Source organism: Plectropomus leopardus, chromosome 13, assembly GCF_026936395.1.
Source record: "Plectropomus leopardus strain MGB_pleo_1.0 chromosome 13, ASM2693639v1, whole genome shotgun sequence".
NCBI classification, from domain to species: Eukaryota; Metazoa; Chordata; class Actinopteri; order Perciformes; family Serranidae; genus Plectropomus; species Plectropomus leopardus.
The window spans coordinates 11747411-11763363 of NC_142188.1; the positions used below are offsets into that span (position 1 = coordinate 11747411).

The 15953-nt window shown below is 38.8% G+C and overlaps 1 protein-coding gene across 6 annotated transcripts in view; it reads right to left on the reverse strand.

Moving 5' to 3' along the window:
- Window positions 1–15953, reverse strand: part of ccser2a (coiled-coil serine-rich protein 2a) — a 76505-nt gene that overhangs the window by 20065 nt on the left and 40487 nt on the right. For all 6 annotated transcript variants that reach the window (XM_042501613.2, XM_042501614.2, XM_042501615.2 and 3 more), the window contains 5 exons: window positions 12783–12888; window positions 12479–12659; window positions 9799–9864; window positions 9571–9690; window positions 3722–3868 (listed from right to left, as the gene is read on the reverse strand). In XM_042501613.2, the coding sequence (XP_042357547.2) occupies window positions 3722–3868; window positions 9571–9690; window positions 9799–9864; window positions 12479–12659; window positions 12783–12888 (620 nt within the window). The remainder of the gene's footprint in view (window positions 1–3721; window positions 3869–9570; window positions 9691–9798; window positions 9865–12478; window positions 12660–12782; window positions 12889–15953) is intronic.

The window sequence follows — 15953 nt, forward strand, 5'->3', positions numbered from 1 at the left end:
AAACACTCAACACTCTTGGCGGGATGGGCCTGCATAAAATGTAAAAAATTGAATGGCCCTATCTAGAGCCAGTATTTGGTTTTTCCATTCTGGGCTACTCTAGAAACATGGCGGTGCAACATGTGGGACTTTGTAGACAAGGACCCGCTCCCCGCTATGTAGATATAAACAGCTCATTCTAAGTTAAGAAAAACATGGTGATTCTTATTTTCAGGTTATTTGACACCTTTATATGTATATATATATATATATATATATATATATATATATATATATGTATGTATATGTGTGTGTGTGTGTGTGTATATATATGTATATGTGTGTGTGTGTGTGTGTATATATATATATATGTATATATATGTATATATACTTTTACATCATATTCCATTTTTGCCAATATATCCCCCTAGATCCTTCACACTGGACCTTTAAACTTGCCTACAAAGTAATAGACCACAATTTTTTGGTTCTTAATGAAATACAATAGGAATGAGGAGAATTTATCAATTACCTGAAGATGCTCCGTGCAGAATTAACTGTGCACCAAAAAGAAAATGTCCTTAAACAGCTATGTCCATGGATCTTTGGCCCCAAGCTTTCTTCTAATCTGAGCACAAAGCACAGCAAGATTTCTCCTAAATCCATGTTCGAGTGCTGAAAAGACAGCCAAGAACGCAACTCTAGACCTCTCACCATAAGGGTGTATGTTTTACCCCGTGGAGCACTGATAAAGCAACAAGATATCAGCATTAAAGTTATATAAAGATTATAGCCACTGGCCTTTGACACCAGAATTATTCTTGGTTGATCCTTCTAGCTGAGCACTCAAAAAATACTATCAGAGGGCAAGAGCTACTCCAGTGCTCTGATACAGCGGCACTTTAAATGTCAGAGGAGCAGAAAATCAACAGGAAAGGGCATTTCAGAGAGCCAAAAAAACGATACCAGATTATGAATTGTGTGCGTGTTGGAAAAGTATTGAAAAGTGAAACAAAGACTCGATGAATGCGCGTGATGGGAAAAAGAATAAAATATTTGTGTAAAAAAAGAAAAATGGCAAGGGTTAGAAAGAGAATAGCCAGAAAGAGACTTGGAATAACACGTCGAAAGATTGTGTGAAAAACATGAGAGGTGAAAGGGAGGCATTGTTTGAGGAACACTGTGAACCCGGGCTCGCTGAAGGTGCTAAACCTGTCAGCGCGAAACCAAGAGCTTTGATACCATCTCAAAGTAAGAATAATAGAGAAAGCAACATCCCTTTCTCTCTGTTATTTGTTTACTCTGTGCTCTCTTTTCTTGTTGCCTTGTCAAAAAAAATGCAACAAAAGAAATCGCAGCTAACCTTTTGGAGCAATTGCATGCTCTGAGAAGTAAAATGCCACTAACATAATGTGTTTGTCCCCACAGTGCTGCAAAACACAGTGGGGGAAATGGTCTCCACTCTGGTAATGACACAGCAATGTAGATTAAAGGGAGAAAAAAGGGAGGGTGGTGACAAAAAAATCTAAAGCCAGGAGTAGACAGAATAGAGAGAAGAGCATAAACTCAATCTGACCATGTTTCAGTGTGTTAATATACACCAGGCTCTTCAGGTCACAGGTAGACGGTCTCCTCATTGAGATGCTTCCCATAGAGCACAGCTAGCCCTGCTTTGATGGTTGCCATAGCAACTGTTAAACCATATGCTATAATGGTAAGCTGGGACCTACTGTAGTTACTGGGCTTGCTTGTTTTTTCCTTTATTTTTTTCCTCTATATTTCATGTGTTCTACACTCAAATAAAATGCACTTTTAAAGAACAACCTTGGTATTTTTCAACCTTTACTATTTTCCAATGTTTTTGTTTCTAAGTGAAAAATAGGTACAACAATTGGTCCAGTATTGAGAGAGAGTGCTGCACTTGGCATCTGTGAAACAGCCTGTAATGTCACCATTTGGTGCATTTGTGCACCATCAGTTTACTTCATTTAAAAGTTTTTGTTTGACACTGACAGGCTCAGGATGTTATTGCCAGTGTCTGTCTTTATGAAGAGGATCCCTACAGAGATTAACCTCTTTTTGTTTGAGTAAGATCATTTAAGTTTTACCAGAAACATCCCTGAAATTGTCAAACTCAACAGACTCCATTTAAATAAACTGTGATTTTCACCTTTTCATCATCTTCACCTTTAAAGTTGACATAAATAGAATAAAACCCAAAAGAAGCATCCTGATTCATCTTTTCACAGGTCCAAATATCAGCAACTCTTGTTTGGCTTAACTAGACCCTTAATTCATTCAGTTAGAAGTGAAAATATGCTGGCTCAATACATGCTTAAACTACCGATTATTTAACCCTTTGAAACATGAACAATCGGCTTGATTTCAAAAGCATGGGAAGAAGGCAACGGCAACAAAAGGCAACAAAAAAAATTTTAAAGGGGGGGGGCAAACGAAAATAAAAGTAAAAAATATACAAGACAAACAAGATTTGCAAGAGGTACCTAAAATTATATTAATTCTGTAACATAATTTAAAATATATAATTATGATAATTATATTTATACTTTTTCCTTCTTTTTTTTCCTGGACATTTTTCCCTAGCTTTTTGAAAAATAAATTTTAAATCTACTAACTTCTTGCAATTTGTGAAATATTTATTACCAAATTGTGCGTTGCCTTTTTACCATGTTTTTGAAATAAATCACTCAGGATTTAAAGGTACAAATACTTGTGAAAGGCATCTGAAAGCAGCACAAAAAAAGTGATTTTGCTCCAGATTTCAAAGGGTTAAATGGAGTCTGGTGGCTTTGCCATTGGTGATTTCAGGGCTATTTCTAGATTAACAAAAAGGTCTATCTCTGTAGAAATCCTTTCCATCATGTTGTCAGAATAACAATCTGAGCCTGTGAGTGGCAAAAACAAGCACTTTTATTGGACCCAAATTAATGGTGCACAATTGCCCCTAGTGGTTACCTTGTCACCTGTTTCACGGCTACTGCACCAACAAAATATTTGACCTCCATTAGGCACTTGCTGGCACAGGGTCCAGGTTGAAAATACTTTATAGTCTGCCTTTTTTTGTGAGTGAGTGTGTGTCACACACACAGACGAGAGCAGGTCAATTAGGGGAGTGTTTACTAGGCACCCTGCCTGTGGCACTCTTGCTATTGAATCGATACTTGGCTGCCACACAGTGTGCAATTGTGCCATGATACTGAACACATTGATATCTATCCATCTTAAACTGCTCTCTCTTGATTCCTCTCATGAATCGGTCTCTCTTTTCCTCCCACCCTCCAACTGTTCATCCTCTCTGAGTCACTTGAACATTAACACCAGCCCCACAACTCCCTGTTCAGTGCGAGATCTGGGTATTAAGGGTGTGAGACAGAGTGACAAGCCCACTGACAACATAATAAATTGTATTCCATAGAGGGGACATGGTGTAGTCATCGAACAATTCAGACAGGGCTGGCTGGAGGGAGTCAGTAGATAAATGAGAAACTGGCTGAGTGAATTAGGAAGAGTGACTCAGCAACATACTGCACACATGCACTTGGTCATCAGTGAATCCCAGTGTGAGTGTGAAACTGAGATGTGCACCACTGCACCAGGCAGGGAAACACATATTAACTTGCCTTTACTTGATCATGAACTCACTTTCAAAAATCCTGCTCTGCAAAACAAATGTGGGCACTTCAGAAATGCTGTAATGGGTGCTGTGAATGTTTGGACTTACAGCATGGCTCGGTGGTCTCCAGTACGTCTGTGTGGCCTTGTCATAGTGATGCTGCATCCGTTTGTCCATCTGTCTGTCGCCCTGTCGTAGTGAAGAGGGAGCCCTCTGGTGGTGGCACTGACACCTGACCGGCCGCCCCTGAGCAGGCTGAGGGGGCAAGATTGAATGAATCAGTAAAAGAAAGCTTACTACACAATAAATAACTAACTATTGTCATAATAATGTTGTCTTTGTCCTAGGCCTCCTTTTCCTGTGTGTCCATTCATGCTGGTAACAAGCTAGTCAGTCTGTAAAGCAGTCAAATCACAGTCCAATTAGAACCAACTCAATGTAAGCATAAATGGCTTGAAATAAAAAAAAGTGTCCTTAGCAGATACCTGCTCATATACCTCAAAGAGTATGAAAACAAGGAGAATTCATTGTTGGATTTAATATCTCACATTTTGCTTTGCCAGATGTCAAAATACACAACCTATGCAATAGTAGGAAAACCACCCACATAGTTATATAATATCTAAAATAATAATACCAATAAACAGAGAAAAAAAGACTACAATTGATTTTTTTGAGACAGTATCAATATCAATGCAATATCTTCTGCATGTCGCTGCTTTTAGATTCAGAAAAAAAACCTGATGGCTTTTTTTTTTTTTTAAATCAATGAATATTTTTATGCCGAGGTAATGAAACATTGTTATGTATCTCATGCTTCTCCACTTCAGCAGATTATTGTGCAGTTTTGATTAGACTTGACGGAAATGATGACCGAATCAGGGAAAATCAAGCTCACACTGTAAATGGACAGAATCCCCTTTCAATGGTATCCTGCAGTAAATTCAGCTCACTGACATTTGCCTTATCCACATCACGTTCAGAGAAAATTACTTTCTTTCTCATCTGTTAGAACCACTTTGACCTCCTGATGGGCGTGATAGACAACTCAATCCAATAATGGAATAAACGTCAGAGCAACTAATGCACACAGAAACATTTTGTAAGAATCTGTTCAAGGAAGAGAATGTGAGACTTAGAAGGATTTAGTGCTTCTTCTTGTTAGGATTCCTTCAAAGTTCATTGTTCAGGAGGTTTTTACAATGAGCCATGTTATTCCCAGAGGACTCTTCCTCTCCAAAACAAACGGACCAGGTGATTAAAATCAGTAAAATCAGTGAATAAAGCAGTTTCACCTTTCAAATCAGTGTTTGTCCGATGCTGCTCACCATGTCAGCGACGGGCTAAAAGTGCTACCATGATAAAAATGTACATATCGGTCAATATTTATAATTATTGTGCTAATTATTGTGTTTGAAAGCTGATTTTAGACCCTCAGTCACAGTTGAAGAAACCAGAGGGTAAATAGTGGTACAAACTATTATTTATTGTCAGATTATGACGATCATTTGTCAAACAGCAGAGCATTTCCCAAGTCAGAGATCAATTCAAAACAACTATAATAAAATAATGTCAATAACTTAAACAATAAATAGACAAAGAAAGGACAGTTCTGGTCAGCAGAATGTCAACCTCTTTGTGCAGACTGTTTAAAACACGAAATGTAAGACAATATCTAGTCTCATATTACGATACTGATATATAATACAAAGACATTGCCCAGCCCTACCAGCACCTGCTAATGTGTGCGCACCTTTTTTTTTTTATCTGACAACTTAAGAGCCAGACATTTAGGAGGTTTTCACAAGGAACCGAATTTTCCGCAGAGGTCTATTCCTCTAGAAAACAAATGGACCAGGAGATTGAAAGCAGTAAAAAGTTTTTTATCTAAAAAACATTGTTTTTTTATGCTCTCGTCACTGGGCGGCTGCTAACTATGGTGGCCAATGTGAAAATGGGAAACCAGGAAAACACGAAAATGTGAATACACCGACCTAAAGCCAGGGTTTGGTTTGTAGGAACATAGCGGTGTCACAGATCTCTATCTGCATATAAATGGCTCATTCTAAGGTAACAAAAAACAATTCTTACTTTCAGGTGATTATACCCCCCAAAAAATATATATCCCTCTAAATCCTACACACTGTACGAAATCTCACATCGTTTTTCTTCTACGTGAATAAATAACAAGAGCAACTTGTAGTGAGGCTGCGGCAAAATCTGACAGAAATCACTATTTTTTTCCAGCTTTGGTGAAAACCTCAATGCAGCTCAAACAAGAGGAGCGAATAATCATGAGCAGCTTGCCTCAGCAGCGGTGGAAGCAGCATCGAAAACTGCATTCTGTCAAGTCAGACTGAGAAATCGGTTTTCTGTCTTTGATAGCTTCAGTTTTCTCTCTCCCATTATTTCATTTTCTCTCCTCTCAGCCCTGCACGCACGCACGCACGCACGCACGCACGCACGCACGCACACACACACACACACACACACACACACACACACTATATATGTACTGCAACAGACTTTCTCCCTGCCACACACAGCTACTCTATTGTTTTCTTATTACTCCATTATGTTCAATTCAGTCAACTGTTCCCCCCTTCTGTCTCTCAGCAGTTTCTCTGTAACACTTCAGCTGCTTCTGTATACCTGACTCTTAACCAACTGTAATATTGTCTCTTAACCAATTTCAAGGACAGACAGCAGGTCCAGTAGCCTTTGACTTTCTAATTCTAGATATCATGTGAACCAGATGACTGGCAATCTCTACAGACTCTCAACCAGTGTTGCTCTAATTGGTAATTTCTCACAAAGAAAAAATTCAGAGCACACTGAAGCGATCCAAGCCTGATGCGTTTGTTTTTTTGGCTTCATCGTTGTTCAGTCCTGTCCTGCAGGGACATCAGAGGCCATGAGAACACAAACCATCTGCAGCATCTCTCTCTAACCTAACTTTGGGTGCCTACATAGTGCTTCCAGAGTAAATATCTCTGTGTCGCTCTTATCTTCTTTCTTCTCTCCCCAACATCCTCACTTTTTCAGCCTCTGCTCTCATTAAAGTCAAAGATGCAAAGATCTGAAAATATGTCCTAGCTCTTCCTCAATCTCCTTGCTTGCTGTTGGTGAGGGTGCAACCATATTGTGCTCGGCTGAAGGAACTGAAGTGGGCGGGTGCTAATTCTAATTGGAGGGATAGTATGCAGCAGGGCTGGTGGCCAGGCCTTGCTTTGACATTTTGATATTTTTCGATACGGCGGGGATTTGAATAATGTCAGACAAGCATACGTGTGTTTGGCTAACAAGCGAGCCTGGTCAAGACACTAATGAATGTTAGAGTGGAGATGGAGCCAGCTAAAAGCAAACAGAACAGAGGTTATTGGTAGGCAGTTGTAACCATGCAAGAACACGCACTAGAGTGCATGTGGGAGTCCAGAAATATACTCAGCAGACTGAACTCTCACCTTTGATAAAGGGTACTACAGTATGTCTTCAGTGATCACTAGAGAGCTGAACAATGAATGCATCATGTGCCGTCCACACTGTGCTTTTATCAACGCCTTTCTGTCTTCAGTATGCTGCAAAGCATGTTATCATATGTTTACAGAAAATTATTTTTCCTTTCCTTGTTCGCTCTATTCCTTCTTTTAACGCTTTGTCTTTATGAAACCTGATAAATCTTGTATTGGTGTAAACAAAAGATAATGGAAACCTGCACCCAGACATGCTTAACCATCTCAGATCTGTGAAGAGAATTGGTGTCACAGAGGTGAACTATCAGAAGAGAAGCAACATGCACATAAAAGAAACATGACAGTAATCAACAAACAAGCGCACTGAAGCTATTATAGCCCTTCCTATACATGCTTAAGGGTATACATGCCTGGATACTGTAATACTCAACTGAATATGAACCTGTATTGATATTCTACATGTTGTTGTGCCATCCACAGTGTAGGAACCTTGATCATTTACTTGCCAGAGATAAGCATCTCTGTGGATGTCATTTGTAGGTACTTTGTGTAGAATGTTTACACGTATACAATATTTGAACATTAAGAGCAGTTGCATAAAGAGGATGCTGCTTTTTTTCCCCTTCGCTTGCGCTCCTTTATAATAGCCTTTTACAACAGCAAATATGCATTCTTTCAAGGCAACATTAAGTCCTTTCATTTGTGTCTATTTTCCATAAGTTTGTACCAGGTAGGAACCTCCAGAACAGACAGAACAACAGAAATAGGTTTCATTTGTCCCTATGTGACATATGAACAGGGGGTGAATATTTATAAAGCTCACACATTTGCAGTTTAGTTAGGCTTAAAGTTATGTATAATTAAGACCATGGTCACTTTGAGTGACAGGTGGATTCAGTCTGTTGACAAGTTGCTATCACCTCAACAACGTTGGTTAGTAGTTATGTTAAACACAGGGTAACCCTAGATTCGAAAAGTATAGGTGAAGCTATAACTATTTCAGTGTGTTTTCACCTAATTCAAGTTAAATGAACATTTTGATCACCTAAAAAATCTTTCAGATCAGTCAGATGTTCAGTTTTTCCAGTACATACAGTTTTTCACTAGCAAAGCCTAAAATTAGAATTATCATTATCACAGCTTACCATGGCCTGTAAATGGACTGCACTCACCACTTGTCACTAGCATTACGGTTAGTTTAACGTTTTAGGCTTCCTAACGAGAGACCACATTCAAAAGCGTGACATCATGGTGACTACGGCCATAGTTTTTATACAGTTTTTGGTTTGCACCATAGATTGTATAAATAATGGATGTGGCTGAAGTGGCGACAGCCATTGGTTTGTGGACTCCATTTTGAAGCCTTGAGTTCGGCATTTCGGCTGTCTCGATGTTGGTTTTTTGGAGCCAGAAGTGACCACATCGAACCGCAAGGGGTGGATCTGACCTAGAAGCCAGTAGATTATCTGCAGACAGCCTGTAAATTATGCAGCCTGCTCTTACATATGCCTAACTTTGGGCCTTAATAAAATACAGACATATGAGTTATAAAAAAGTGAATCCCCTGTACAAGTGTCATGAATGTTGAAATTAGCTACAGAGATCAAAATTGTTTTTTGTACCAGGCTTTAAACATGTTTATTTTTATTCTAAGTTATACTTTTTAAACTGGAGACTACGGGGATTCTTTTTTGGAGCCAGTCTCAAGTGGCAATTTGTTGAATTACACCATTTTTGAACTTCCACATTAACTTCACTCTCTGGCCTTGGAGGTTGACACTTGGTATCTAATATTGTCATTTAGTTTCTCCATTTTTGTTCTTTCTGTCTGCTCTGTAGACTTATATTCAACACTAATTGTATGCTACAAAGAGCAATACTTGCTCTTTTGCTCCTCCTCAAGTTTTTGTTTTTCCTTATCCAAGTCAAAGGTGTAAGAATGAAGGATGCCATCTGTTGTCCTTTAAGGTAACTTTGTGATTTACACAAGCAAGTACTCCTCTCAGTGATGATCTTGTCTGTCTCATTCAAGACTCATTTTTACAACACTAAATACAATTTAAGTATCAAACATTAACAGCAGAAATAACACATACTGTACCTTATGAAAAGAGTAAAAGTCAGACACTGTACTGTTTGCTCCCAACAAATGTAATTTAACAGAGCACATTTACATTTTACATTACACTGTAATAGAGATCTTTGTCAGGTAGTGTCAAATCTATTTGTTTGCAAAAATCAGAACAATGTGCAGATCTTTTCTCAGACTTTGGCCTTCAGTCTGTTTTTTAAACCAGCATCCTCAAAGTTGTTTGGATGTGTGTGTCCTACACTCTGTTTTAATGTCTGTTACAGTCCCAAAGAGAAGACAGGGGATCATATATTCCTAAAATTGAATACACTCCAACTAAATTTTCCACCATATGGTTTACAGTCCCCTTTTCAGACTTTTTACTCGTATCGCTCCTGTTAACAACATCTCACCATTTGTTCGCGCTGATGTTGTTGTAGCTGCTGACACTGCAGTGTGAGCTGAGCAATGGTCTTGTCTCGACTCCTCAGCTCCTCTCTGAGCACCTGCACTTCCTTAATCAGCTCCTCCAACTGAGAACACACACACATACAGTATAAGGTAGAGGTAGCGCACTACCATATATATTCAGCATATCCAATCAATCACTGCTGTAAACCCGCCAAGGTGAAGCTTCTTACCTGTGATGCAGTTGTATTGTTTTCAATCTCTTCAGGAACATCTGCTGGAGAATCGGTATCCTCAAGCTGGAAACAAACAGGCACACAAAAGCACAACCGCAGGCACCCACGCACGCACACACACACACATACATGCGCGCGCACACACACACACACACACACACACACACACACACACACACAAAGTATACAGTGAGCTAGATCAATGAAAATCGCCTTAGGCATGCCTCAAGAGCAATATTCCGCTCCGGTAGAATATCTTTACTCTTTAGCACATATACTCCACTGACCCTGAACACATATACTCTGCTGACCCTGAACCGGTATGTTAGATACCTGAGGCAGAGCTGAGAGTGTTTGTGAAAATTCAATACATTTATTTCATCAGGCGTAAAAAAAAAAAAAAATGTCCAGGGAGGCTGCTTAAATACGTACTGTGCAGCACCTGTGTAAGTTTTTCTCCCAAGTAGACCCAGATCTCATCTTGTATAGAAGGAATATTGGTGTGACACCTCGATTACTGTGTGATTAAGTTTTTACTGATAAATCACAGGTTATATCAGAGCCTAAAAATTACATCTGGCCAAGAGGAACACAAAATGTGTTCAATTTCTAATTACAGTTATCTGAAATGGAAAAAAAGGAAAGATTTCACATTTGAAAAGATGTATTCAGCAAATGTTTGGAAGTTTAACATGATAATATTAATTAAATTGCTGTTTTATGGAAAACTATCAAATTGTTGTTGACAAATATTCAGTCAAGTACTTAAAAAAATATGTCATTTCAACACCTCAGCTCCCCACCTGCTCCCCATTCAGGTCAGGTAAATTACTTCAGTTAGAGCCAGTATGCCTGGCTGTCTGACTGTTTGCACAATAAAGCAAAGATCAATTAGGATTCAGCAAGGCTGGAGGCTCATTTTACATTTGGTGCCTTGAGCTCAACATCATACTAAAAAAAAAGAAAATGCAATTAAAAACGAGTTACTAATGGGCTGACAGAAATATTTTCCCTCTTGAGGCAATACAGCCACAGCATTTGACTAATTGCAGTGAGCACAATGAACACATCTGAAGGAGACATTTGGTATAAATGCAAACGCAAATATCACTTTTTATGAGGGTAAATTGAGTCGAGGCATTCAAGATAATTTCATTTCGCACAGTGTTCAGTGTGAAGTGCTTCTGCCTCTGTGCATTTGGGCGATTTTCAAGATGGGCTTGTGCGGTTGTAAGAGTGTGGCTTTTTGTGTGTTCATCTCATATGCAAGAGCGCGTATATAGCAAACATCTTTTTATTTGTCTCCCCTCCTTCTCTTTCACCCTGTCTTCTTCATTTTAAATGTATTTCGCATAGTGATGGATGGACAGAATAAGATCTATTAAGCAATCAGTTCAACACAAGCACGGATATGTATACATTCATATTAGCCTATGTGTGCAAACATGCAATCACAAATGCACAACACAAATTACATACTGTGCATTTAAAGAAAAAGAGGCCCACAGAGCATCTAATAAAAAACAAAAAGAAACCTGCTGTTACACTGCTACAGAACATTCACACCATTTGCAAGGACCTCCCTGTCTACCTTGATTCATCTGTCTTAACATCTTTCTTTGTTTACATACAGTATCTGTGTGCATAGCAGCAGCACTGTGTGATGACAGGACTTATTTAACTGATGTAATTAAACATTTAAAAATATTTTAATGCTTAAAGTGGAACCATATTAAAAATTAAAACTAACTTAGTCCAGTTTTGTTAGAAAATACTTTTCATGCCACTCACGCAGAACACCTGAGGACAGAGATGCTGTGTACTCCTGGCAAACTTAAAAAGACTATTCAAACTAACCCCTCCAGCAAACTAATATAAAACTACATCTAATGGAAACAACAGCAGCTAAAATGGAACATAAAATCCAGACAGTTTACAGTATGTGGCCTACTTTCAAGACAAAATAAATGCTTGAGATTGGAGACATGGTGTGCATGTGATTTGTGCATGACATATTCCAAGAGTGATGCAACAGCATTAGAACAATGGCAAACACACAAAGTCAGAGTTTTGTGTCACTCATCTCAGTCTCAGACAAATACGACTCTAGGTGTTATTTAAAGACCACGGCTACAGTGATATCCCCAAAGAGCCTGTGCAGTGTCTGACTTTTCTTAGTGAACATCATTACTGTCATTGGATGTAAAACTTCCTGCTTCAAGAAGATGTATAAAGACAGAATAATTAGACTATATGATGTTGTCAGGTAGAATATGTCCCCTTGTTGAAGGTTACTTATTGCATATGGCTCCTGATTCTTCTCCTATTTTTCTTATTTCTTTCTGGGTTTACTGTAAGCTTTGTTTGTTAAATTCCTGTAATTGACAGACTATCCTTTTCTTTTGTTTATATGTGTTTTGAAAAAGGGCAGGTAAAATAAGATTATTTTCTTCTCCCTGCTCCTTTTCAGTCATGAAATGTGTATTAGACTTGTTTTGAGTGTAAATTTGATTGTTGTGCATTAACATGAGTGGAACAAATAAGAATTAATTGAAATGTGTGTGTTGCTGTTCTCTAGTACTGTATGCATGCATGCATATGTGCAAGAGTGTGCATGTTTTGTTACATGCAAGTGTTTGTGTTCATTGATTCATCTTTGTGCAGATGTGGGTCTTACCTGTAGTAACGTCTTGAGCCTGAGCAGCTGTTTCTTGAGCGAGCTGCAGTCCTGAGTCATGTGTTCGAGTGTGAGATTATCCAGCATTGCCATGTAGCCATGCTGCCTGCCCTCAGGGGGGATGGGCCGCGATGTGATCCTTGAAGCCTTGAGACCATCGTAGTGCTGCACAGCATGGGCCCTAAGAAACAGTCACAGAGCGTCAGGTAGTCAGAAAAAGTGAATGATGCTGGCTTTGTGTTTTTTCATTTCTATTTTTATTTCTTTTCTAGCAACATGTTTAAAACTTTCAGGCCTAATTAACCTGTCATTGTAGAAGTGATCAGGTCCGCTCCAGCGATGGTGTCTACGCCGCTGACCCTGCCGACCGGCCCTCTCTGAGCGCTCAAAGTGGGACATCCTATCAGCGTCTGTGTAAGAAAAAATTCAAAGCACAGTTAGCAAGTTAGCAAGTTAGTCAAAGAAGTGTATGTCTGAAACAATAAGAGATAAAACATCATAAGCACTGTGCTATCTGACTAGAAATGTATCAAACCAGTGTTTTGGATGGGCTGTAGATGCAAAGGATAAAAGTTCTCTTACTTGTGGAAGTGAAAACTAGGGTATGTTTGTGGTTGCAGATAAGCAGCATTTTGCAAAGGTTAGAATTTGTTTTTCTCTATTTTCTCTGCCAGTCTCTGTATTTTTGCTGCCACCACACAGCTACACACACACACAAAAAAATGTAAGACTCTGAGTCAATTCTTCATACCTTGTGGTGATAAATACTGCTGCGTATATACTCTATTCTAGAATATCTGCATAAAAATCACGATCTGATCCAACTCATTCTCTATTTCTGCCAACTGTCCCCACCACCAAATGCAAACACGTGCTCACACACAGTGACAGGCCATTTCATTTTCGAGGAGGTAAAAGGACACAGTATTTGATAACACTCAATAGCATACAGCTGTGAAATGAACCGTGACCACAACAAAATTGACAACTAACAGAGCGTGACCCCCAGGAAATCAAAAGGACCTTTGACTTTCTATATTCCAGATAGTCTTTAGGTTGAGGGCAAAGAGAGAAAGAAAAAAGAGAGACAGAGAAATACTGGCAGATTGGAAAACCCAATCCTAGGAAGCAGCCATGGTGGTTAAAATACTTTACCCTGAGTGTCACCACATAGCACAGGAGCAGACAGCCTGTTTCATTCTTCACTGTTACATTCCTGGAAACTTCAGCACTCCTTAAAGCTCGAAAAAAAAAAAAAAAAAAAACTTGAACGAAAAAGTAATGCAACAGGAATATATTCCAACTTGGGGGGATAATCCACAAAGGCAGAGAAACTCAGACGGAGAGCAGAGAGAAATGACTCCTTGTCCAGTCAGCTGGTGAGCAGTTAAAGGGCCAGATAGAGAAAGTCGCCCCAGCTCCCTCCCTGCCTGTCTTTGTTGACAGCCTTGTTTTTCTGGGAACTCCCTAGGAACTGGAGCTAGGGAGAAATGACTGTGGTGGTGTTGGTGAGAGAGCAGCTGAGGTGGCTGGTTCGTGTCCAAGCTCGACAGTCACCAGCTGAAGCAGGCTAGGGAGAAAAGCCAGGGCCTCGATCCTCAAAATATAACATGAGGCCCCTTCTACCCTTGTCCTTTCCCTGTTCTGTTGCAGAGTCAGGGTGTCTTTAGGAGGGAGGAAACACCCTTTCCTATTCCATGTCTCAGGCCTGCCCCGTGTGCTGAGTCTAACTGGACTCTTCAGCTTGTCTTGCTTTCACTCTGACTCTCAGGACACTAGTCCCAGTCATGACATAGTGCGCTATAAATATGGCTGCTTCCTGAAAAGGAGTAGGAAGGGACGACACTCCAATTCACATTCCTCTGGAGTGAACACTCCCCTCCCTCTGTCTTTCTCCGACTCCTTCTCTCAAAAACAAGGAGATGACTGTTTACAAACTTCAGAATGACATCAGGGGTGTACAGCTGCCTCACTAATGTATACAGGGTTCGCGAACATTTTAATGGACACAATTTCAAAACTTTTTCATGACTTTTAAAGGACCCATAATCAGTGCTGGATGAAGTAACAGACAGCCACACTTGAGTAAAAGTACAGATATATTACCAGAATATGACTTGGGTAGAAGTTAAAGTCACCTATGAGAATATTACTTGAGTAAAAGTCTTTAAGTATCTGATATCTAATGTACTTAAGAATCAAAACTGATATTATTATGATATTAATTGTACTTAAGTATTGAAGGTAACAGCACAAGTAAATGCTGGTAGTAAAAAAGCAAGTGTGCAAAACTGTAACGAAGTATTATTACTTTGTTACATTACACCACTACCCATAATAAAATTTTGTAAAACCATGCCATTGACTGCACTCCTACCCACACACAAACACACACACAGGAGAATCTCACTACCCAAAACACATACCCACATATACACATAAACGGTCTTAACCCTTTGAAACCTGGATTGACATCACTTTACTTGTGCTGCACTCAGACTTTACTCAGTACTTGAACTTTGAACTCTAAGCAAAATAGTTTGACTTCTTTCCAAAACATGGGGGAAGAGGCAATGAGAAACTGAGAAAAAAAGTGCTGCAAATTGCATGAAATTAGTAGATTTTGATAATTATTTTAAATAAGCTAGGGACAAATGTATAGAATACTGTATTTATAAAATATTTTATTATATATATAGAAAATTATTCCACAGATTATTATTATTATTATTATTATTATTATTATTATTATTATTATTATTATTATTATTATCATTATTATTAATTTAAAGCACTTTTAAAAGTCATTTCCTTTTCTTTTACTTCACTTTTCTTTTTCTTTTTTTGTGCTAATTTTCTTGTATTTTATACCCATTTCTTGATAATTTTGGGGGTATTTCTCCTAAAAAAGGAAGGCTTGGCCGATATATGTCATGGAAAATATGTGATATACGTCATGGAAAGTAAGAGCCATGCGAGTTTTCCATTTGTATCAAGCAGAAAATGAGTTGTTAAAGATAATTTGCCTTATCTGACATGGCACGTCCTTTGATGAATAAAAAGATATATCATGCAGCCCTATGTTGATGCATATTAGTGCTACGTTTTGTTAACAGCTCATTCAAATAAAATAATTTTGCAGTTCTGTTACATTATGTGGTAGGTCATCTCCGGATGAGTACTATAACAATTAACAGAATTACATACAAAATTCCAGATTTTTCCCAAACTTTCAATAATTTCACTTATTCCATGACTTTTCCAAGCAAGGAAAATTAGATTTTGACTGACTCCAGGTTTTCCATGACTGTGCGAACCCTGTGTTTGCCAAGTTGAAAGTTTATTAGGCACACCTATAGCTAAAATAAATGCAGTCAAATACAAAAGCCCTGCAATAGATCCTACCCCCATGAAGGTTGTAACGTTCAGTTTTTGTTGAATCTGTGTTAGAGCGGCACTGATCTACCTTTATGGT